At 47.9% G+C, this 25,829-nt stretch overlaps 1 protein-coding gene across 1 annotated transcript; it reads left to right on the top strand.

The window, feature by feature from the left end:
* The first annotated feature begins 832 nt into the window (after positions 1-832).
* ttr (transthyretin (prealbumin, amyloidosis type I)) lies at positions 833-20,779 on the top strand. Its single transcript, XM_080193555.1, has 4 exons — positions 833-990; positions 7,810-7,946; positions 10,958-11,093; positions 20,548-20,779. The coding sequence occupies exons 1-4, from the start codon at positions 928-930 to the stop codon at positions 20,650-20,652; spliced, it is 441 nt and encodes a 146-aa protein (XP_080049681.1). The 5' UTR covers positions 833-927; the 3' UTR covers positions 20,653-20,779.
* The last annotated feature ends 5,050 nt before the right edge of the window (positions 20,780-25,829 follow it).

The raw sequence follows: 25,829 nt of genomic DNA, 5'->3' as shown, positions 1-25,829 counted from the left end.
AAAGCATTCTTTCTGGTTGTATCACAGCTTGGTATGGGCTCCTGCTCTGCCCAAGACTGCAAGGAACTACAAAAGGTTGTGAATGTAGCCCCAATCCATCACTCAATCCAGCCTCTCATCCATTGACTCTGCAAAGCAGCCAACATAATTCAGGATCCCATGCACCCCAGACATTCTCTTTTCCACCTTCTTCCATCGGGAAAAAGACACATAAGTCTGAGGTCATGTACCAACCGACTCAAGAACAGCTTCTTCCCTGCTGCCATCAGACTTTTGAATGGACCTACCTCACATTAAGTTGACCTTTCTCTACACCCTATCTACGACTGTAACACTGCATTCTGCACTCTCTCCTTTCCTTCTCTATATACAGTACGCTCTGTCTGTATAGCGCACAAGAAGCAATACTTTTCACTGTATGCTAATACATGTGACAATAATAAATCAAATCATATCAAAACTTGCAGGTGGGGGTGATCCCATGCATCTGCTGCCCTTGTCCTTCTGGGTGACAGAGGTCACACAGCTTTGGAAGGTTGCAAACACAATCTGAAATTTTAAAAATGAATGCCAACGTCATTGAAAAAGAAAATCTCAAATCGATAAGAAGCAGTGTTCAAAATCTTGCATCAACAGCCTAAATAAAACGTGTGGACTTTGGCAGATAAACCGCACTTTGATGGATCCGTGCCTTTTTTCAAATCTCAGAAACTGTATGGAGGGAGGGTTCTGGCTTTTGACAGAATGTCAGATAAATTGCCTCTTTCTCCGAGTTACTCATTCTCTCAGTGTTTACTAAGACAACATCCTGAGGCAGCAGTTTGACGGTTAGAGAGCAGCTGACCTGGCCAAAGCTGAACTATAAAATACCCCCGTCCAGGAATCTCAGCTCACCCTTCTGCCGGGGCTTACACAGGAGAAGGCAAAATGCAGCGTCTCACACTGTTCCTCATCTTCGCCCTGATTCACCTTTGCAGAGGAACTGCAGTGGTAAGTGTTTCTCATCAGGGGCTGGCTTTCAACAGACCACCAGCGCCTGCTGCGTCTTCCTTTTCTCAGATGTGTTTGAAGAAGCCGGCCTGTGTAGTGCAGAAGGAGGCCAGTCAGCCCATCAAGTCTGCGCTGACCACAAGCCCACCCAGGCCCTATCCCCACAACCCCATGCATTTGATGCGTGGGCTGGCGCAGTAGCACTGTGGTTGGCACTGCTGCCTCACAGCGCACAGGACCCAGGCTCGATTCCCGGCTTGGGTCACTCTCTGTGCGGAATCTGCATGTTCTCCCCGTGGATTTCCTCCGGGTGCTCCAGTTTCCTCCCACAGTCCAAAAGGCGTGCTGGTTAGGGTGCATTGGCCGTGCTAAGTTCTCCCTCAGTGTACCCGAACGGGTGCCAGAGCGTGGCGACTGGGGGATTTTCACAGTAACTTCATTGCAGTGTTAACGTGAGCTGATTTGTGACTAATGAATACATTTTTAACTTTAACGTTTACCCCAGCTAGTCCCCCTGATGCTATGGGGCAATTTAGCATGGCCAATCAACTTAACCCACACGTCTCTGGGCTGTGGGAGGAATGATGTGGGTATGCCGGCGTTGGACTGGCGTAAACACAGTAAAAAGTCTGACAACACCAGGTTTTAGTCCAACCTATTTATTTTATATTATCAAATAAATAGGTTGGACTAAAACCTGGTGTTGTCAGACTTTTTACTGTGGGAGGAAATCAGAGCACACCCGCACAGACAGGGGGAGAACATGCAAACTCCACACAGACAGTGAGCCAAGCCGGGAATCGAACCCGAGCCCCTGACACTGGGAGGCAGCAGTGCTAACCACTGTGCTAACCCCTCCATGATTGGGATTAAGTAACTAGAAAGTTAAGCTGTTCTGGTAATGGCACCTCTGGTTCCCTAGGTCTCGGGGAAGCAGTGGTATTGTCACTGGACTTGTGGCCCAGAGACCCGGGGTAGCACAGTGGTTAGTACTGCCTGCCTCAATCTGACTGCTTGTGCGGAGTTTGCACGTTCTCCCCGTGTCTGCGTGGGTTTCCTCCGAGCGTCCAAAAGATTGTGCTGGTTAGGTCCACTGGCCGTGCTAAATTCTCCCTCAGTGTACCCGAACAGGTGCCAGAGTGTGGCGACTGGAGGATTTTCACAGTAACTTCATCGCAGTGTTAATGCAAACCTACTTGTGATTAATAAATAAAGAGATTTTCACAGTAACTTCATTGCAGTGTTAATGTAAGCTGATCGTAAGCTGTGGGGATCTTGGTCCGAATTCAATTTTCAAAAACCTGGAATTTAAAGATTAAAATTTGAAACCCATTCTTTAATATCCTTTAGGGAAGGAAATCTGCCGTCCTTACCCCGTCTGGCCTAGAGGTGACTCCAGAGCTACAGCAATGGGGTTAACTCTTAACTACCCTCTGAAATGGCCAAGTGAGACATTCAGTTCAAGGGCAATACGGGATGGGCAACAAATGCCCATAAAGCAGTGACCACCAATAAGAAAAAAATCTCTACTTCAACGCACAGTGCTATCATTCTCAGTGCTTCAGTAGGTAGCACTCCCACCCCTGAGTCAGGAATGGTGTGGGTTCAAATCTCACACCAGACACAAGGTTGAAGTAACAACACTGACAAGAACACAATGAGAAGACTCATTGGCCAGATAATTTGTTCCTTCTATGAGGGGCAGCGATCTGATCTTGGTGCATCACGGATTGACAGAAGGAGGCCATTCAGCCCACAGATTCCATGCTGGCTCTCTGCAAGTGCTAACCAGCACGTCACATTCCCTTGCCCTGTAAGTATGTCCTCTTCAGAAAATGACCTCATCCCTCCTTTGAAAGCCATGATTGGGCAGGTCCTACCTCAACAGGAGAACATTCTTATAGTTTGGAAGATCACTGATTCGTAAGCCCACCATCGATGTACCTGCGCTCCCTGTGACTGCCTCCCCATGTTGATTCGATTTGATTTATTATTGTCACATGTATGAACATACAGTGAAAAGTATTGTTTCTTACGCGCTATACAGACAAAGCATACTGTTCATAGAGAAGGAAAGGAGAGGGTGCAGAATGTAGTGTTACAGTCATAGCTAGGGTGTAGAGAAAGATCAATTTAATGCGAGGTAGGTCCATTCAAAAGTCTGATGGCAGCAGGGAAGAAACTGTTTTCGAGTCAATTGGTACGTGATTTGTATCTTTTTCCCGACGGAAGAAGGTGGAAGAGGGAATGTCCGGGGTGCGCGGGGTCCTTAATTATGTTGGCTGCTTTCCCAAGGCAGTAGAAAGTGTGGACAGATTCAGTGGATGTGAGGCTGGTTTGCCTGATGGATTGGACTTCATTCACGATCTTTTGTAGCTTTTTGCAGTCTTGGGCAGAGAGCAGGAGACATACCAAACTCTGATACAACCAGAAAGAATGCTTTCTATGGTGCATCTGTAAAAGTTGGTGAGAGTCGTAGCTGACATGCCAAATTTCCTTAGTTTTCTGAGAAAGTAGAGGCTTTGGTGGGCTTTCTTAACTATAGTGTCGGCATGGGGGGGACCAGGACAGGTTGTTGGTGATCTGGACATCTAAAAACTTGAAGTTCTGGACCATTTCTACTTCATCCCCATTGATGCAGACAGGGGCATGTTCTCATTTACGTTTTCTGAAGTCGATGACAATCTCCTTTGTTTTGTTGACATTGAGGGAGAGATTATTGGGAATATTGAATTGAAGAATTGCCCTTCATTTGTGTTCAATACTAACTTTGAGGGGTGGGAAGGAATGTCCAAAGGATTATTTAATGATCAAATAACACTAAGGCACATACTGATTATTATACTCATTATTTGGTGTATTGCGTGCAGTTCTGGTCACCACGCTACCAGAAGGACGTGGAAGCTTTGGAGAGAGTGCAAAGAAGGTTCACCAGGATGTTGCCTGGTGTTGAGGGTGTTGAGTGTGAGGAGAGGTTGAATAAATGAGGAATGTTTTTACTGGATAGACGGAGGCTGAGGGGAGACCTGATAGAGGTCCACAAATTCTGAGAGGCAGGGACAGGGTGGATAGTCAGAGGCTTTTTCCCAGGGTGGAATTGCCAATTACAAGAGGGCACAGGCTCAAGGTGGGAAAGGGGGAAAGTTTAAGGATGACCTCAAGTTTACAGAGGGTAAAATGGGGGAGGTCATTCAGGAATGCACTGGAATAGTCAAGTCTAACGGTAACCAGGATATGGTTAAAGGTTTTAACACTTTACTGGGGTGAGGTCAGGCAATGTTAAGGAGATGACGTAACAAAGAACAACACAGCACAGGAAACAGGCCCTTCGGCCCAACAAGTCCACGCCGCCCATTTTAACATTCAGTGAGTGCCTCATTCCAATCCTTCTTCTAACCTATGACTTTCGTCTACGCCTCTTGGACTCCACAATAAAGGGGTGCAAATTTAGGGAATTATATGTGTGCCAGGTTAAGGGAGGTCTAATTTAGGGACAATTTGCTAACACCGATCAGCCCAAAAGCACGTTTTTGGGGTGTGGGAGGAAACCGGAGCACCCGGAGAAAACCCACGCAAGCACGGGGAGAATGTGCAAACTCCCTCAGACACCGACCCAAGTCAGAGATCCAACCCAGGTCCCTGTAACAGCACAGCAGACAGTGATAGTCACTGAGCTGTCGTGTTGCCCGTCAGTTGGTCCAGTTTAAGCGTACACTAACGACGTGAAGCACTAGGCAACTCTCGAAGCAACATCCAAGAGCAGCCCTCGCACGACCCACCGCGTGTACCTTTCATACCCGCCTGCCCCAATACATGGCTCCTCAGTTTAATGCCCCAGCCAAAATTAATGACAATTCCAATAACGTAGCACCCTAATGTCAATCTGAACGTGACACTCACATAGTGTGGGCAGCACGGTGGCACAGTGGTTAGCACTGCTGCTTCACAGCTCTAGGGTCCTGGGTTCAATTCCCGGCTCGGGTCACCGTCTGTGTGCAGTTTGCACATTCTCCTCATGTCTGCATGGGTTTCCTCCGGGTACTCCGGTTTCCTCCCACAGTCCAAAGATGTGCGGGTTAGGTTGATTGGCTGTGCTAAGAAATTGCCCCTTAGTGTCCAGGGATGTGTAGGTTAGAGGGATTAGTGGGTATAATATGTAGGGATATGGGGGTGGGGCCTGGGTGGGACTGTGGTTGGTGCAGACTCGATGGGCCGAAGGGTCTCTTTCTGCACTGTCGGGTTCTATGGTTCTATGTATCCTGAAATTTCCAACACTTCTGCCCTAACTGCAGAATTAGGGGGTGGTAATAATAAGACAGATGTCAGAGGTAGGTTCTTCACTCAGAGGGTAGTAAGGGCGTAGAATGCCCTGCCTGCAGCAGTTGTGGACTTGCCAACCTTAAGGGCGTTCAAATGGTCAGTGGATAGGCATATGGATAACATTGGAATAGTTTAGGTTAGAGGGTCATTAGATTGGTTCCACTGGTCGGCGCAACATTGAGGGTCGAAGGGCCTGTAATGTTCTATGTTCTAACTGTGAGAGAGGTTCCATGAGTCAAGCTAACATATTAATAGATTATAGCTTTGTTTTATTTTCCCCTGACTATCCTAACTCCAGTGACACGAGGCTTTGTTAACACCGAATAAAATGTAAGCACAGTGCACCAGTTGGCTCCTCGAATGCACCTTTCATCTGCAGTATGGTGGCTACGTTACTAGACTAGTAACCCAGAGTCATTCATTCAAATCCCGTCACGTGATTGAGGAACCTAAAATTCAATTGATTAAATCATCCTGGAATAAAAAACTGCTTACGGAATTTTACCGGCCATGGAATCGGGGTGGGCGACGGAATCCCCCATTGGCTTCGAGGTCGTAAAATCCCAGCCAAGGTGTCAATAATAGATTGTCGGAAAAACCCATCCGGTTCGCTCATGGCCTTTAGGGAGGGAAATCTGCCGTCCTTACCCGGTCTGGCCTACATGTGACTCCAGAGCCACTGCCAATGTGGTTGACGCTCAACTGCCCTCGGGCAACTAGGGATGGGCACTGAGCCAGTGACACCCATCGCCCTATGAATGAGTAAAAAGTATTGGGTTAGGGGAAATGGAAGCGAGGTGTGTACTTGTAGATAAAATTAGCCATGGTCTATCTGAATGGTGTAGTAATGGACTCAAGGGGCTGAATGGCCTCTTCTTGTTTCCATAACATCCCATATTTTTTATATATAAAAAGCAGGAGGTTTCACTGATTTGATTTATTATTGTCACATGTATCGGGATACAGTGAAAAATATTGTTTCTCGTGCGCTATACAGACAAAGCATACCGTTTATAGAGTACGTAGGGGAGAAGAAAAGAACAGGGAGAAGAGGGACAGCTCGCAAGAAGTGGCCGCGTTCCAGTGCCATCTTGAATGGGCCTGCAAAGCAAAATAAACAAAACGAAATATTCCCAATATCCTCACAACTATTCAACTCCATTTCTTGTGCCTCTATCCCATCCCAAGATAAGCCAAACATTTTTGGTGACTCATTATCACAGAATCCCCACAGTGCAGAAGGAGGACCATCAAGTGGTCCCCAATGGGTGCAGACAAAGGTCATGGGTAGAGGAGGGCACTCATAATGTTAAAATGGCGGCGCAGGCTCGTTGGGCCGAAGGGCCTGTTTCCCTGTGCTGTGTTGTTCTTTGTTCTTTAAGTCTGCACCGAACACAATCCCACCCATGCCCCAATTACTGTAACCCCCTGACTCTCGGATTAATTTAGCACGGCCAATCAGCCTGACCCGCACATCTCTGGACTGTGGGAGGAAACCGGAGCACCCAGAGGAAACCCACGCAGACACGGGGAGAATGTGCAAACTCTGCAAAGACAGTGACCCGAGGCTGGAATTGAATGGAAGGATGAGGGGAGATCTTACAGAAACATATAAGATTATGAAGGGAATAGATAAGATAGAAGCAGGGAAAGTGTTTTCACTGGTGGGCGAAACTAGAACTAGGGGCAAAATAAGGGGGAACAGATTTAGGACTGAGTTGAGGAGGAACTTCTTCACCCAAAGTGTCATGAATCTGTGGAATTCCCTGTCCAGTAAAGAAGTTGAGGCTATCAAAGACCAAAGAACAAAGAACAACACAGCACGGGAAACAGGCCATTTGGCCCAACGAGCCCCGCACCACCATTTTAACATTGTGAGTTCCCTCCTCTACCCATGACCTTTGTCTATGCCTATTGGGGAAGATTGAGGGGAGACTAATTTAGGGACAATTTGTTACACCAATCAGCCTAAGAGCGCATCTTTGGGGTGTGGGAGGAAACCGGAGCACCCGGAGAAAACCCACGCAAGCACGGGGAGAATGCGCAAACTCCCACAGACACCGGCCCAAATCCATGTGTCTGCACAGCAAACAGTGATAGTCACTGAGCTGTCGTGTTGCCCAGCATCAGGTCCAGTTTAAACGTACACTAACGACTCACTGAATGTTTTTATAGATAGATTTTTGAACAGCGAAGGAATTAAGGGTTATGGTGAGCGGGCGGGTAAGTGGAGCTGAGTTCACAAAAAGATCAGCCATGATCTTATTGAATGGTGGAGCAGGCTCGAGGGGCCAGATGGCCGACTCCTGCTCCTGGTTCTTATGTTCTTAACCCTGTGAGACAGCAGTGCTAACCACTGTGCCATCGAGCCGCCCCGTACCTAGCTGAAATATTGAATGAGAGATTTTGAAGGGCTTTTGGTTTCACTGAAATCTTTCTCTCTTTGCCCCAGTGAATGGATATAATTGATGAGCTGTTGTGTGTATCTGTCTGTTTCAGAGTCTTAGTGGCGGTGATGTTAAACATCCTGTTATCGTCAAAGTCCTCAACGCAATCAATGGCACAGCAGCTTCAGGCCTCCACATGGAAATGTACCGAAGGAATGAAGACCAGACCTGGCGTCAGCTCAGCACTGGGTGAGTGCAGGAGCTGGGCAAAGGCTCATCACGTCTGTTCTTTGTGCAGTGCCCCCCCTCCCTCAACCCCCACCCCATATTGGCATCAACCGCGTCTCAAGAGGGTGCACGCTCATCTCCCATGTCAGGCAGTGGGTTCAGATCCCCCTCCAGAAACCCCTGAGCACAAAAGCCAGGCAGCGCAGCGCCGAAGCAATGCTGTCGGATTTCGGGTGTGATCTTAAACCTGCCGGCTCACTCCGGTGGAGGTAGCACTGATCTCTGAAGGTGAAAAGTATCTCCGAGGGCAGCAAGGCAGGTTAATAAGGTGGTGAGAAACACACGCGTCCAAGCAGATGGAAGTTGTATAGAACTTTGGTGAGGCCATGGCTGGAGTGCTGTGTGCAGTTCCAGTCGCCACGTTGTAGGAAGGATGTGATTACACTGGAGGGGGTGCAGAGGAGATACACCAGGATGCTGCCTGGGATGGAACATTTAAGTTATAAAGAGAGATTGGATAGGCTTGGGTTGTTTTCTCTGGAAGAAGTCTCTCAACACCAGGTTAAAGTCCAACAGGTTTATTTGGTAGCAAAAGCCACTAGCTTTCAGACCACTGGCTGCCCCTTCGTCAGGTCAGTTTCCTCTGGAGCAGAGAAGACTGAGGGGGGCAACCTAATTGAGGTGTTCAAGATAAGAAGCTGAATAAACTAGGCTTGTACTCGTTAGAGTTTAGAAGAATGAGGGGAGATCTCATTGAGACGTATAAGATGATGAATGGGATGGATAGGATAGAGGTGGAGAGACTCTTCCCGCTCAAAAAGGACAGTAGGACTAGGGGGCACAGCCTCAAGATAAAGGGGGGGGCGGTTTAGTACGGAGTTGAGGAAGAACTTCTTCACTCAAAGGGTGGTGAATCTCTGGAATTCTCTGCCCGTTGAAGTGGTGGAGGCTGCCTCGCTAAATATTTTTAAGACGCGGGTTGATGGGTTTTTGATAAGAGAGGGGATTAAGGGTTATGGGGAGAGGGCGGGAATGCGGAACTGAGCCACGACAGATCAGCCATGATCTTATTGAATGGCGGGGCAGGCTCGAAGGGCTAGATGGCCTACTCCTGCTCCTATTTCTTATGTTCTTATGTCCTTATGAGGGACATGGAGAAGGTGGACAGGGAGCAGCTGTTCCCCTGAGTTGAAGGGTCAGTTACGAGGGGTCACAAGTGAGGGGGTGGGAGGTTTGGGGAGAATTTGAGGAAAGACCTTTTTTTTACCCAGAGGGTGGTGAGGGTCTGGAATGCGCTGCCGGGGAGGGTGGTGGGGGTGGGATGCCTCACATCCTTTAAAAAAGTATCTGGATGAGCACTTGGCACATCGTAACATTCAGGGTTATGGGCCAAGTGCTGGCAGGTGTGGTTAGATGGACAGGTCAGGGCCTTTCATGCGTCAGTGCGGACTTGATGGGCCGAAGGGCCTCTTCTGCACTGTAGTTTTCTGTGATTCTGTGAATTGGTAGCCCAGGGGACACGTGTGGCCTATTTGGGTTGTGAGTGCGATGCCACGAGACATTTTGTTGGCCGTTGCCAGGCGCGGGGCCATCGCATTCTGCTAATTCCCGACCGTATCATTGTTTCGTTTCCTCCCGGTGAAACTGCAGTGAGGTTAGTGCTGATTACTCACAACACTGACTGTGACAGCCATGCACCCACTGGGGCCAAAGCTTCAACATTCCTTTAGTTCTTAACCATTTGAAGATCATAATCATTGAATCCCCACAGTGCAGAAGGAGGCCATCCAGCCCATCCAGTCTACACTGACCACAATCCCACTGAGGCCCTATTCCCACACCCCGCAGTTACCCTGACTCACTGATCCGCCTGACGCGAGAGCCAGTTTATCACGGCCAATCCCCCCCAACGCGCACATCTTTGGACTGTGGGAGGAAACCGGAGCAGCCGGAGGAAACCCACGCAGACACGGGGAGAATGTGCAGACTCCACACGGACAGTGACCCGAGCCGGGAATCGAACCCGCGTCCCTGGTGCCGTGAGGCAGCAGTGCTAACCACTGTGCCGCTCTGCTGGCGACAATTCTATTAAAAGATGAAGCATTTTCTATAACTGGTTATGGAATATTTGGTGCGCGTTAAATGTATTTAATCTTGTTCCCGGGGTCACGGTGAGCGAACAAGCCCGATTTCAATCTTGTGACCTCTCTGAGGTGGAGGAGGTGCACCCACACGGCCCACTCACTCGCCGAGGTTGTCCATCGATGAAGATCCCACTAGCATCGTTCAGCTGTGCTGCTCCTGATCAATGATTGGGCAGACACTGGGGTGGGATTTTCCCATCCTGCCCACCACGGGGACCGTAGAGGGCAGGACACAGGTCACGCGGCACGGTGACACAGCGGTTAGCATTGCTGCCTCACACCGCCAGGGACCAGGGTTCGATTCCTGCCCTTGGGTCACTGTCTCTGCGGGGTCCGCACGTTCTCCCCGTGTCTGCGTGGGTTTCCCTCCGGGTGCTCCGGTTTCCCCCAAAATGTGTGGATTAGGGGGTTTGGCCGTGCTAAATTGACCTGACTGCCAAGAGATTAGCAGGGTAAATATGTGGGGTTGTGGGGATAGGGTGGGATTGTTGTCGGTGCAGACTCAATGGGCCAAATGGCCTCCATCTGCACTGTAGGGATTCTATGATTCTTGTATGATAATCCCGTCTGCCTGCATCCGGCCCATTGCCCTGAACATTGAGATGCCCCAGTACTTATCCAGATACTTTTTAAAGGATGTGTGGCAATCTGCCTCCACCACCCTCCCAGGCAGCGCATTCCAGACCGTCACCACCCTCTTGGGTAAAAAGGTTTATCCTCAAATCCCCCTGAACCTCCTGCCCCTCACCTTGAACCTGTGTCCCCCCCCTCCCCCGACTGACCCTTCAATCTGTTCCTGAGCTCCAGCTACTTCAGAGTTGGGAGGCAAGATTACTCGATGTGCAGCTTGCGTGCAAGTGTACCTTCACTTCTCCCTTTGTGTTGCAGGGTTACAGGAATGAACGGAGAAACTTACAACCTGACCACCGAGGCTGAGTTTATCCCAGGATTGTACAGGGTCCACTTCAAGACCGCTGATTACTGGCGGAGCCTGGGCTACGTCCCCTTTCATGAGTGTGTTAACGTGAGTGCTAATCATTCTTCAGCAGGGCGAGGGGGTAAACGGCTACAAACCGTGCAATTAGCTGATGGAAAAGCGAGTCACATCACCCCTTCCTTCTGCTAAACATCCCTTTACAGCCTTTCAAAGTTGCGATCGAGAGCCCCTACTCCAGCAGGAGTTCTCGATCGCAGAATCGCCCCTTATCTCTTTCGTGGAGCTTACAGGGTAGAAACAAAACATTTGGATTCAAATCCCCCTGGCTGGTTTTGATTTGATTTATTATTGTCACGTGTATGGGGACACAGTGAAAAGTTTTGCATGTTTATTGATGTCTTTTCTTTTAATCCACAGGCGATTTGGTCCACCTTGTTGGCCAACAAGGGGCTTATACACGCGGTGGGTCGTGCGAGGGCTGCTCTTGGATGTTGCTTCGAGAGTTGCCTAGTGTTTCACGTTGTTAGTGTACACTTAAACTGGACCAACTGACGGGCAACACGACAGCTCAGTGACTATCACTGTTTGCTGTGCAGATACATGGATTTGGGCCGGTGTCTGTGGGAGTTTGCGCATTCTCCCCGTGCTTGCGTGGGTTTTCTCCGGGTGCTCCGGTTTCCTCCCACACCCCAAAGATGTGCTCTTAGGCTGATTGGTGTTAACAAATTGTCCCTAAATTTGCCTTCCCTCAATCTTCCCCAATAGGCGTAGACAAAGGTCATGGGTAGAGGAGGGCACTCATAATGTTAAAATGGCGGCGCGGGCTCATTGGGCCGAAGGGCCTGTTTCCCGTGCTGTGTTATTCTCTGTTCTTTGTTTATTCTTCAGGTGACTCTCCCTTCCCGTCCCCCTCATCAGCATAGTTTTCCTTTCCCTTTCACGTGCCTCTACTCTTCACCTCAACTACTCCCTGTGTCAGTGAGTCTTTTTTAATTCAGTTGTGGGATATGGGTGTCGTTGTCTGGCCAGCATTTAACGGCAATTGTCAGTTGTCTGACTCTTAATCTACATTTAAACTTTAGAACAATTTACCAGAACTTTATTTTTTATTATTCATTCATGGGATGTGGACATTGCTGGCTGGACCAGCATTTATTACCCACCCCTAAAGAGAGATAATCGTTTAAGACTTACCTGGATAGCCACATGAGCAGACTGGGAATGGAGGGATACAAACGAATGGTCTAGTTGGACTAATGAGTGGCGCAGGCTTGGAGGGCCGAAGGGCCTGTTTCCTGTATCGTTCTTTGTTCTTTGTTTGTTCAACCACATTGCTGTGGCTCTGGAGTCACATGTAGGCCAGACCAGGTAAGGATGGCAGATTCCCTTCCCTAAAGGGAACCAGATGGGTTTTTCTGACAATCGGCAATGGTTTCTTGGTCATCGGTAGATCCTTAATTTCGGATATTTTTTATTGAATTCAAATTCCACCAGCTGCCGTGACAGGATTCGAACCCGGGTCCCAGAGCATTGATTGAGTTCCTGGATTAATTGTCTATAATGATAATACCACCAGGCCATCACCTCCCTCAGTGCTGCATTCTAACCATTGTCTGAATGAAGAGATTGCTCCAGTGATTGGGCAGGTAAGTGGCAAATGGGATTTAACCATAGAACCATAGAACCGTAGAACATTACAGCTCAGAAACAGGCCACTTGGCCCTTCTTGTCTGTGCTGAACCATTCTTCTGCCTAGTCCCACTGACCTGCACTTGGACCATATCCCTCCACACCTCTCTCATCCACGTACCTGTCCAAGCTTTTCTTAAATGTTAAAACTGAGCCCACATTCACCACTTCATCTGGCAGCTCATTCCACTCTCCCACCACTCTCTGTGTGATAATATTCCATTAAACTTCCCCTAATATTCCCTTTAAATTTTTCCCCCTTCACTCTTAACCCATGTCCTCTAGTTTTTTTCTCCCCTAACCTCAGTGGAAAAAGCCTGCTTGCATTCACTCTATCTATACCCATCATAATTCTATCAAATCTCCTCTCATTCTTCTACGCTCCAGGGAATAAAGTCCTAACCTATTCAATCTCTCTCTGTAACTCTGTTTCTCAAGTCCCAGCAACGTCCTTGCAAACCTTCTCTGCACTCTTTCAAAGAGCAAAGAACAACACAGCACGGGAAACAGGCCCTTTGGCCCAACGAGCCCGCGCCGCCATCTTAACAATGTGTTTTTCCTCCTCCACCCTTGACCCATGTCTATGCTTTTAGTACCCCCATGAGTGCCCTCCTCTACCCATGACCTTTGTCTACACCTATTGGGGACCTTATTAATGTCCTTCCTGTAATTAGGTGACCAAAATTGCACACAATACTCTACATTCAGCCTCACCAATGCCTTATACAACTTCACCATAACATTCGAACTCTTATACTCAATACTTCGATTGATAAAGGCCAGTGCACCAAAAGCACTCTTTACGCCCCTATCTACCTGTGACGCCACTTTTAGGGAACTTGAAAAGTGTGAGGTGATAACATTTTGGAAAGAGTAATTTGCCAAGAATGTACTCAATGAATGACAGGATACTCGGAAGTTCTGAGGAACAAAGGGATCTTGGCGCAATTGTCCACAGATCTCTGAAAGTGGAAGGACATGTTATTAGGGTGGTGGGGACCCCTATAGAAAGGATTTTATTATAGAGTGCAGAAAAGATTTACTAGGATGCTACCGGGGCTTGATGGTTTAAGGAGAGGCTGGATAGCCTGGGACCTCGTTCTCTGGAGTGCAGAAAGCTGTGGGGTGATCTTAGAGAATCAAATCAGCTAGATAGTCAATATCTTTTCCCAAAGACAGGGGAGTCTAAAACTAGAGGGCGTAGGTTTAAGGTGAGAGGGGAGAGATACAAAAGGATCCAAAGGGGCAATTTTTTTCACACAGAGGGTGGTGAGTGTCTGGAACGAGCTGCCAGAGGCAGTAGCAGAGGTGGGTACAATTTTGTCTTTTAAAAAGCATTTAGACAGTTACATGGGTAAGATGATAGAGGGATCTGGGCCAAATGCGGGCAATTGGAATTAGCTTAGTGATTTAAAAAAAAAGGGCAGCATGGACAAGTTGGGCTGAAGGGCCTGTTTCCATGCTGTAAACCTCTATGACTCTATGACTTGCCTTTATCAATCAAAGTTCACACTGCTGCCTCACAGTTTGGGTCACTGTCTGTGTGGAGTCTGCATGTTAGAATCACAGAACCCGACAGTGCAGAAAGAGGCCCTTCGGCCCATCGAGTCTGCACCAAACACAATCCCACCCAGCTCCTACCCCCATATCCCTACATATTATACCCACTAATCCCTCTAACTTACACATCCCAGGACGCTAAGGGGCAATGTTTTTCACACAGCCAATCAGCCTAACCCACACATCTTTGGACTGTGGGAGGAAACCGGAGCACCCGGAGGAAACCCACGCAGACACGAGGAGAATGTGCAGACTCCGCACAGACAGAGACCCGAGCCGGGAATCGAACCCAGGTCCCCTGGAGCTGTGAAGCAGCAGTGCTAACCCACTGTGCTATCGTGCTGCCCCATGTTCTTCCCATGTCTGCGAGGGTTTCCTCCTGGTGGTCCAATTTCCTTGCACAGTCTGAAAGACGTGCTGGTTAGACGTGCTAAATTCTTCCTCGGTGTACCCGAACAGGTGCCGGAGTGTGGCGACTAGGGGTTTTCACAGTAACTCCATTGCAGTGTTAATGTAAGCCTGCTTGTGACACCAATAAATAAACTTCAAAAAAGCAGGGAAGTCCTGTTGGAGTTGTACAGAACTCGGGTGAGGCCACAGCTGGAGTACAGTGTGCCGTTCTGGTCACCTCATTATAGGAAGGATGTGATTGCACTGGAGGGGGGGGTGAGGAGGAGATTCACCGGGATGCTGCCTGGGGTGGAATGTTTAAGTTACAAAGAGAGGTTCGGGAGGCTTGGGTTGTTTTCATCGGAGCAGAGAAGGCTGAGGGGGGCGACCTGATTGAGGTGTAGAAGATTGTGAGGGGAATGGACAGAGCGGATAAGGAGGAGCTGTTCCCCTCAGTTGAAGGGTCAGTTACGAGGGGACGTAGGTTCAAGGTAAAAGGCAGGAGGGTTTAGGGGGGATGTGAGGAAATTTTTTTTGCCCAGAGTGCGGTGACAATCTGGAAACAATGTTTTCTGAAAACAAATGTTTTTATTCATTCCTGGGACGTGGGCATCGCTGGCTGGCCAGCATTTATTGCCCATCCCTAGTTACCCCTTGAGAAGGTGGTGGTGAGCTGCCTCCTTGAATCGCTGCAGTCCCCGTGCTGTGGGTTGACCCACAATGCAGTTAGAGAGGGAATTCCAGGATTTTGATCCAGTGACTGTGAAAGAACATTTCCAAGTCAGGATGATGAGGGGCTTGGAGGGGGAACGTGCAGGGGTGTCCCCGTGTATCTGCTGCCCTTGTCCTTCTAGATGGAAGTGGTCGTGGGTTTGGAAGGTGCTGTCTGATGATCTTTGGTGAATTGCTGCAGTGCATCTTGTAGATGGTACACACTGCTGCTACTGAGCGTGGATGGTGGAAGGAGTGAGTGTTTGTGGATGTGGTGCCCATCAAGCGGGGCTGCCTTGTCCTGGATGGTGTGGAGCTTCTTGAGTGTTGTTGGAGCTGCACCCATCCAGGCAAGCGGGGAGAGTTCCATCACACTCCTGACTTGTGCCTTGTAGATGGTGGACGGACTCTGGACTGTCAGGAGATGGCTTACTCACCGCAGTATTCCTAGTCCTCTGACCTGCTCTTGTAGTGAGTCTTGTGGTGAGTCCAGTTGAGTTTCTGATCAATGGAAACCCCCATGGGCAGTGGAGGAGGGACACTTCACATCGTTCAAAACGTATTTGGATGAGCACTTGGCACATCATAACAAGTCTCACAACACCAGGTTAAGCAGCAGCGGGTTTATTTGGCAGCACAAGCTTTCAGAGTCTCAGCTGGGGCTGTAACCTGGTGTTGTGAGACTCCTTACGGCGCCCACCCCAGTCCAACGCCAGCATCTCCACATCGTGGACAATTCAGGGCTACGGGCCACGTGCTGGCAGATGGGATTAGGTGGGAGTTCAGGTGTTTCTAATGTGTCGGTGTAGACTCGATGGGCCGAAGGGCCTCTGTTGTGCTGTCTGATTCAACGCTTACATGAGTGTCTCTCGGTCGACCCCGGACTGACTCCTGACTTCAGCCTCTGCTCCTGAACTCACACTTTAGCCCAGGGCTCCACTTAGTGGCCGACATTTGTCAGTGCAGGTAGCTGCTCACCGCACAGCCTGACGTCTGTCACTAGATGGCGCATGATCCATCATAGAATGATACATACCAAGGTGAGAATGTGTGGGGTAATTTTCTAAAAAAGATTTGATTTGCATACATATTTCTTTTCTATTCGGTGATGTATTTTATTTATACCAGTTATAGCAGCGAGGAATGCACAGTGGTGTTAAGGCCCAGGTCAGAAACTCCGAGGTGTTTTATGAAGATAGCCCAGACCCTTGGTTTTTACTATTGAACTTGGCATTAGGGTGAGCACCAGATGGTTCACTCCAGGTGTGATTCAAATGACCCACTCGGAAGCTTTTATCAAATAAAGTTTATTTAAGAACGCAGCTAAAATATAATAAAAAGCATAACTGTTACCAATTGCATGATCCAAAAATGATACAATATAAAGATTAACAGCTAGCTATCTATGATGTTCCAAGTCAAACAACATCCCCCAAACTTACACTCATAGAACCATAGAACACTACATCTCAGAAACAGGCCTTTCGGCCCTTTTTGGCTGTGCCAAACAATTTTTCTGTCTAGTCCCACTGACCTGCATCTGGACCATATCCCTTCACACCCCTCTCATCTATGTACCTGTCCAAGATTTTCTTAAATGTTAAAAGAGAGCCCACATTGATCATTTTATCCGGCAGCTCATTCCACCCTCCCACCATTCTCTGTGGGAAGACCCCCCCCTCAAATTCCCTTTAAACTTTTCCCTCTTTCACCCTTAACCCATGCCCTCTGGTTTTTTTTCTCCCTAGCCTCAGTGGAAAAAGCCTGCTTGCATTCACTCTATCTATACCCATCATAATCTTATACACCTCTATCAAATCTCCCCTCATTCTTCCACGCTCCAGGGAATAAAGTCTTAACCTATTCAACCTCTTTCTGTAACTCAGTTGCTCAAGTCCCGGCAACCCCTTTCTAGACTTCGTACAAAAAGCAAGTATGCTCACATCATAGAGATTTACAGCATGGAAATGGGCCCTTCAGCCCAACTTGTCAATGCTACCCTTTTTTTTAACCATAAGCTAATCCCAATTGCCAACATTTGGCCTTTATCCCTCTATACCCATCATACCCATGTAACTATTTCAATGCTTTTGAAAAAACAAAATTGTACTCACTCCTACTACTGCCTCTGGCAGCTTGTTCCAGACACTCACCACCCTCTGTGTGAAAAAATTGTCTCTCTGGACACTTCTGTATCTCTCCCCTCTCACCTTAAACCTATGCCCTCTAGTTTTAGACTCCCCTACCTTTAGGAAAAAATATTGACTATCTAGCTGACCTGTGCCCATTCATTATTTTATAGACCTCTATAAAATCACCCCTCAGCCTCCTATGCTCCAGAGAAAATAGTCCCAATCTATCCAGCCTCTTCTTATAACTCAATCCATCAAGTCCCAGTAGCATCCTAGTTTATCTTTTCTGCACTCTTTCTAGTTTAATAATATCCTTTCTATAATAGGGTGACCAGAATTGCACACCGTATTCCAAGTGTGGACTTACCAACCTCCTGAACAACTTCAACAAGATGTCCCAACTCCTGTATTCAGTGTTCTGGCCAATCACGTGATGCTGGGTTTGCAGCTTTTAAACACCTGCTGTGAATTGGTCTTTCCAATCTTGGGTTAAAACTCTGAGGCTTCCCGGTCCTGTAACTTTCAGCACACCTCTGGAGGGACAGAGACCGAGACACTGCTTTCTGCGTCAAGTCCAAACAGCAGATGAGAAAAATGAAACTAAAACCTTGGATGTTTCTGTGGAAAAAAAACTGTCCCCCAGGCATCACCTGACCTGTTAATCATGCTCCACCCAGCAATTCCAAAAGGATCATAAAATCCCAGGACACTGCATTAGGCCAGATTAAAAATGAACATGATGTCCAATATACTGCTTCAGTATCAATCAGAGGATACTGGTTACAGACAAAACGGTGCCGACAACTTCCAGGGTCTGCTAGAGACATCCTGAAAAGGAACATGATTACAATGCATTCTTTAAAGGCACAGTAGCATCACAATAGTACAGTACTTCAGCTTGTACAAAGGTGTCATGTAGCAGAGTACAATGTAATGTTAAAGCTTATGGGATTGCAGGTAGTGTCTTGAGATGGATTGAAAGCTAGTTAGCAAATAGGAAGCCGAGAGTTGGCATAAATGAGTCTTTTTCTGATTGGCAGGCAGTGACTAGTGGGATTCTGCAGGGATCAGTGCTGGGACCCCAACTGTTCACATTATATATTAATGATTTGGAAGAGGGAAGTGAATATGTTATTTCCAAATTTGCAGATGGTACAAAGTTGGGTGGGAGGGTGAGCTGTGAGGAGGATGCAGAGATGCTTCAGCGTGCAGGCTGAGTGTGTGGGCAGCTACATGGCAGATGCAGTGTAATGTGAATAACTGTGAGGTTATCTAGTTTGGTAGCAATAACAGGAAGACAGATTATTATTTGAATGGTTGCAAATTGGTGGCCTCGTGCATCAGTCACTGAGAGTAAGTGAGCAGGTACATAGGCAATAAAGTAGGCAAATGGTATATTGGCCTTCATAGCGAGAGAATTTGAGTATAGGGATAACGATACCTTACTGCAATTGTACAGGGCACTGGAGAGGCCACAGCTGGCGTATTGTGTGCAGTTTTGTTGTCCTTATCTGAGGAAGGATAAGAGGGAGCGCAGCGAAGGTTTACCAGGCTGATTCCTGGGATGGCAGGTCTGTCATATGAGGAGAGACTAAGTCAGTTAGGATTATATTCACTGGAGTTTAGAAGAATGAGAGGGGGATCTCATAGAAACTTACAAAATTCTAACAGAGTTAGACAGGGTAGAGTCAGAAGGAACGTTCCTGATGGTGGGAGGAGTCCAGAACTAGGGATCACATTTTGAGGATAAGGGGTGAACTGAGATGAAGAGAAATTTCTTCACCCAGAGGGTGGTGAATGTGTGGAATTTACTACCACAGAAAGTAGTTGAGGCCAAAAAGTTGTGTGATTGCAAGAAGAAATTGGATATAGCCCTTAGGGCTGAAGGGATACGGGAGGAAGGCAGGATCAGGATATTGAATTTGATGATCAGCCACGATCAAGGTGAATGGTGCAGCAGGCTCAGAGGGCCTCCTCCTGCTTCTAGTTTTGATGTTTACTTGCTTCATCCACCACTCATTTCTCATAGTTAAATCAGCTTCTGTGCTTAAAACCTTTGAGCTTCAGCTGCCTTGCAGTCTTTTTATAGAAATGATAAGAAAAATAGATAAAATATTTTTAATGGCTCTTTATCGAATCGTGTCCTTGAAACTGTGACTAGATTTACCATCGTACAAATTGACAGCAATTGCAATTGAAAGTCTCAAAGGGCGGAATGGCCTGTTCCTGCTTCTAGTTTCTGTAACGAGGTAAATGCTGCAGATGTGGGGTGTCTGAAATATTCACAAAATATGCAAAAAACCAGCCTCCCCTCCGCTGACTCTGTCTACACTTCCCCATGCATCAGAAAAGCAGCCAGCATGATTAAGGACCCCACGCACCCCGGACATTCTCTCTTCCACCTTCTTCTGTCGGGAAAAAGATACAAAAGTCTGAGGTCCCGTACCAACCAATTCCAGAACAGCTTCTTCCCTGCTGCTGTCAGACTTTTGAATGGACCTACCTTATATTAAGTTGATCTTTCTCTACACTGTAACACTGCATTCTGCACCCTCCCCTTTCCTTCTCTGAAGGTAAAAGTTAAAGTTGATTTACGAGCCACAAGTTACATTAACACTGCAATGAAGTTACTGTGAAATTCCCCTAGTCGCCACGGCCTGGTGCCTGTTCGGGTCAACGCACCTCACCAGCGCGTCTTTCAGAGTGTGGGAGGAAACCGGAGCACCCGGAGGAAACCCGCGCAGACACGGGGAGAACGTGCAGATTCCGCACAGACAGTGACCCCAGCTGGGAATCGAACCTGGGTCCCTGGCGCTGTGAGGCAGCAGTGCCAACCACTGTGGTGCTGTGCTGCCCCTCTACGAACGGTATGATTTGTCTGTACAGCGCACAATAGTTTTTACTGTGTACTGATACATGTGACAATAATAAATCAAATCAAAAAAAGCACCATACAGTAGCTGTGGAGAGAGAGAAAGGAACTGAGTTAACACCTCAGACCAGTGACTTTTCACCAACTTTGTCCAAAGATTGATTTGTAAAAATCTTTCTTGTTTCAGGTGGTTTTCCAAGTAGATGCCTCCAATCACCAGCACTATACTCTGGCTCTGCTCCTGAGTCCCTATTCCTACTCCACTACAGGGGTGGCTAGGAGCTCCCACTAGACACAGCAAACAGCTCCTGCTCCATCTCAGACTGGAAGACCAAGGCACGCAGAGAGAAATTACAAACCTATTTAACAAGTGTACCAAACCTTGCTAATGAATCGAGATTAAACGGAATATCTGGCAACGACCGGCTTGGATTTTAATTATCTCTGAAACTGATCATCATGAACCAAGTGCAATCAAAGCATTTCGTCCCAGTTGAAGTTTTATCAGTTGTTAACTAAAGGCATGTTGATAATCCTTTTATTATTCTCCTGTTAACCGACTGGGCGCTGAGACGTGTGTAGCTCAAAATGATACATGCGATAGCAGACCAGAGATCTCCAAACCCACAACCTCAAACATCTTGTATGAGGAAAGCACCTTTGACTGAAGCTAATGCCCCAAAGTAAGGAACGCCTGCGGCGCAGAATGAGGCCATTCGGCCCATCAAGGGCACAGATCAGCGAGTTAGTCTACCTTTCCTCAAAGTTGGGGGGGTCTAAGACTGGTGGGCGTAGGTTTAAGGTGAGAGGGGGAGAGATACAAAAGGGTGCAGAAGGACAATTTTTTTCCCCACACAGAGGGTGGCACAGTGGTTGGCACCACTGCCTCACAGCGCCGGGGACCCGGGGTCAATTCCGGCCTCGGGTTTCTCCCTGCGTGGAGTTCTCCCTGTTCTGCGTGGGTTTCCCCCAAAGGTGTGTAGGTTAGGTAGATTATTGTGTAAACGGGGTTATGGGAATAGGATAGGGATGTGAGCCTAGGTAAAGTGCCCTTTCAGATGGTCAGTGCAGACTTGCCATAGAGGTTTACAGCTTGGAAACAGGCCCTTCGGCCCAACTTGTCCATGCCACCCCTTTTTTTTGAAACCACTAAGCTAGTCCCAATTGCCCACGTTTGGCCCATATCCCTCTATACCCATCGTATCCATGTAAATGCTTTTTAAAAGACAAAATTGTACCCGCCTCTACTACTGCCTTTCGCAGCTTGTTCAAGCACTCACCACTCTCGGTGTGAAAAAACTGTCCTTCTGCACCCCTTTTATATCCCTCCCCCCCTCACCTTAAACCTACGCCCACTAGTTTTAGCCTCCCCGGCTTTGAGAAAAGATAGACTATCTAGCTGACCTCTGCCCTCGATGGGCCGAGCGGCCTCATTCTGCACTGCAGGGATTCAATAAACTTCACATAAACATAATGAAGTGAAATGGGACCACCAGATGGATGGTCAAAGCGGTGGCATCTTAAAGAAGGAGAGGGGTTTGAGGGTAAAGTTCTGTTGTGTAGCCACTAATGGTAGATCCACTTCAGATCAGCCATGATCTTATTGAATGGCGGGGCAGGCTCGAGGGGCTAGATGGCCTACTCCTGCTCCTATTTCTTATGTTCTTATGCCTTTACGATCCTTTCAGACAGGGAATTCCAGACCATCAAAACTCTCCGGATGGAAACATAGAGACTGGAAGCAAGAGTAGGCCATTTGGCCCTTCGAGCCTGCTCTGCCATTCATTTCAATCATGGCTGATCATCAAATTCAACATCCTGATCTCCCCTTCCTTCCATACCCCTTTAGCCCCAAGAACGATATCGAATTTCTTCATGAAATCACAAAATGTTTTGGCCTCAACTACGTTTTGTGGGAGTGAATTCACCACCCTCTGAGTGAAGAAATTTCTTCTCGCCTCAGGTCCACAAGATTTACCCATTATCCTCAAACTATGACCTCTAGTTCTGGACCCCCCAACAGAAACATTCTTTCTGATTTCTGTCTAACCCAGTTAGAATGTTATCCATAAGGTCCCAGGACCCCAGTCTCCGGGCCTGTTAGCCTCTCCTATCCTATTAGGACTGGCTCCTCCAGTTTGGAGTAGTTCTCCACTTCCCAGGAACCAGCTGGAGTGAAGGTGAGGGTGGGGGGGGTGGGGGGAGCAGACAATCGGGGCCCCCCAGAGGATTGGGTGGTAAGGGGGTGCCCCTTTGGACATTTGCAGTCTGGCAGTGCCAGTCTGTGTTCCCCCAGCACTGCCCAAGGGGCAAAGTACCAATTTCCAGGGGGCACTTTAGCACCTGCCCATCAGGCATGGGGCAGTGCCGGGGGCGGGGGGGGAAGCATATAGGGGTGCATGGCCTGGTGAGGGCGATCGGTGAGAGTGGGGGGGTGTCTTTTTGCCATTCTGCACAGCAACTTGGTGGGGGAGGAGGGAGACCAGCGATCGGGGCGGGCAAGGTGGAGGGGTAAATGTCGGTGGGGGGTGGGGGCGGGGGGCCAGTGATTGCACCATGAGGTTGGGTGGGGGTGGGGGAGGGGGGAGGCCGGCATTGCGGGGGTCCAGCAATTGGAACGTCATCAGTGCAGGACCGCTGCACGTGCACCATTCTTGGCACTAACAGATTGGCGCGCGTGCCTCCCTCGGCACTGACAGATCAGCACACGCGCAGTGGCTCACTCAGCACTCTGATTTCAGTGTCGCTGGGCCATGCCCGCTGAAGTTAAATGATATTCACGCTGGTGGCCTCTGCGGTGCACAGAGTGTGGGAGATTCTTCTCTGAACTCCCATTGAGAAAACCAGAGTGAATTACTTTCACACAAATTCGACACTTTGAATTTATTTGGGAGAATTCTGGCCCCTGACTCCCCAAAATCCTACCCACCATCTACAGCATCACCATCCAGGACAAAGCAGCCTCCCTGACAGATACCAAATCCACAACATTCATTCATTCATTCATTCATTCCCTCCACCACTTACACCCAGTAACAGCCGTGCGTACCATCTCCAAGATGCACTGCAGAAACTCGCCAAGTCTCCTTAAGCAGCACCTTCCAAACCCATGACCACTGCCATCTAGAAAGACAAGTGCACCAGACACATGAGAACACCATAATCTGCACACTCCCATCCAAACCACACATCATCCTGACTTGGAAATTTATCACTGTTCCTTCATTGTCACAGGGTCAAAATCCTGGCACTCCCTCCCAAACTGCATGACAGCTGTACCTACGTCACACAGACAGCATTGGTTCGGCTTCAAGGACAATTACAGATAAGCAATAAATGTGGATTTAACCAGTAAAGTCCACGATCTTTGAACAAACAAAATAAATGCCTATGTTTCAATCAGAAAAGTCTGGTGTTTGCTTGTGCACCCCTTACTTTCCCACCCCCATTTTGGGGTGTTACGGTGCCACAAGAGATTGGAGGCCAGTGGAAAAAGACCCTGAGGGATTTGAAATCCCACTCATGCCTCTACCTTCTCAGGAGACTAAGGAAATTTGGCATGTCCATTACAGCTCTTACCAACTTCGACAGATGCACCATAGAAGGCATTTTCTCTGGTTGTATCACAGCTTGGTATGGGCTCCTGCTCTGCCCAAGGCCACAAGAAACTACAAAAGGTCGTGAATGTAGCCCAATTCATCAGACAAACCAGCCTCCCATCCATTGACTCTGTCTACACTTACAGCTGCCTCAGAAAAGCAGCCAGCATAATTAAGGACCCCACGCATCCCGGACATTCTCTCTTCCACCTTCTTCAGTCAGAAAAAAGGTACAAAAGTCTGAGGTCACGCACCAACTGGCTCAAGAACAGCTTCTTCCCTGCTGCTGTCAGACTTTTGAATGGACCTACCTCGCATTAAGTTGATCTTTCTCCACACCCTAGTTATGACTGTAACACTACATCATACTGCAGTATCTTCTTTCCTTCTCTATGAAAGGTATGCTTTGTCTGTACAGCATGCAAGAAACAATACTTTTCACTATGTTAATAGATGTAATAATAAATCAAATCAGAGAATTTTAAAATTAAAGGTGTTTGTGACCAGGAGACATTGTAGGCCATTGAGCAATGGGTGATGAAGTAAACAGCAGCTAACGTGGGAGTTTCAACTGCAGATGGTGCAGGCACTCTGTCTATTTCCACCTCTAACATTGCTAGGTCTTGATATGGAGATAGAACATAGAACATTACAGCACAGTACAGGCCCTTCAGCCCTCCATGTTGTGCCGAGCCAGTTCCGAACCCAAGATCAAACTATCCCACTCTCTATAATTCTGGTGTGCTCCATGTGCCTATCCAATAACCGCTTAAAAGTTCCTAAAGTGTCCGACTCCACTATCACAGCAGGCAGTGCATTCCACACCCCAACCACTCTGAGTGAAGAATCTATCTCGGACATTACTCCTATATTTCCCACGATGAACCTCATAGTTATGCCCCCTGGTAACAGCTACATCCACCCGAGGAAACAGTCTCTGCACAGCAGCTTCGGAGTGGGCTGGACACAATAAGAAATCTCACAACACCAGGTTAAAGTCCAACAGGTGTATTTGGAATCACAAGCTTTGGGAACACAGCTCCTTCATCATTTCACCTCGTTCCAAATAAACCTGTTGGACTTTAGTCTGGTGTTGCGAGACTTCTTACCAATCTGGGTGGCGATGGTGTTGATATATGGTTGTGACCTCTTCTGAGAATCAAAAGGTTGTGAACAGTCTATTCTGGATCAGTTTCAGACACTGGATGGGCAGATGGATTGAGTCAGTAGCTAGGCAACGGCACAGATGGAGAACAGTGGCTTTGCTCTTTCCATCTTTAACTGGAGGAAATCTCCGCTCATGCAATTCTAAATATTCAAGTCGCAGTTCAATAATTGAGACAGAACGAAGAAATGTGGTGCTGGAGAAAGAGTTGGGTGTTGTCAGTGTGGGTGTGAAAATTTATGTTGTTTTCAGATGCTGCTACAGAGGGACAGAATAGAGAAAGATATTGTAGCTAACATCAGGCCAGGATACATTCTTGGGGGAAACACCAGATGGCAGTGTGTGAGTGGGAAGATAAGCCTCCATGGATGTTATTTTGATGTGGAGATGCTGGTGTTGGAGCAGGAGTAGGCCATCTAGCCCCTCGAGCCTGCCCCGCCATTCAATAAGATCATGGCTGATCTGTCGTGGCTCAGTTCCACATTCCCGCCCTCTCCCCATAACCCTTAATCCCCTTGCCTATCAAAAACCTATCTACCCGCGTCTTAAATATATTTAGCGAGGCAGCCTCCACCACTTCAACGGGCAGAGAATTCCAGAGACTCACCACCCTTTGAGTGAAGAAGTTCCTCCTCAACTCTGTTCTAAACTGCGCCCCCACCCCCCCCCTTATCTTGAGGCTGTGCCCTCTAGTCCTACTGTCCT

This window comes from Carcharhinus amblyrhynchos, chromosome 8 (genome assembly GCF_965287045.1).
Source record: "Carcharhinus amblyrhynchos chromosome 8, sCarAmb.v2.hapA, whole genome shotgun sequence".
Lineage (NCBI taxonomy): Eukaryota > Metazoa > Chordata > Chondrichthyes > Carcharhiniformes > Carcharhinidae > Carcharhinus > Carcharhinus amblyrhynchos.
This window is presented reverse-complemented; position numbering and strand designations above follow the sequence as displayed.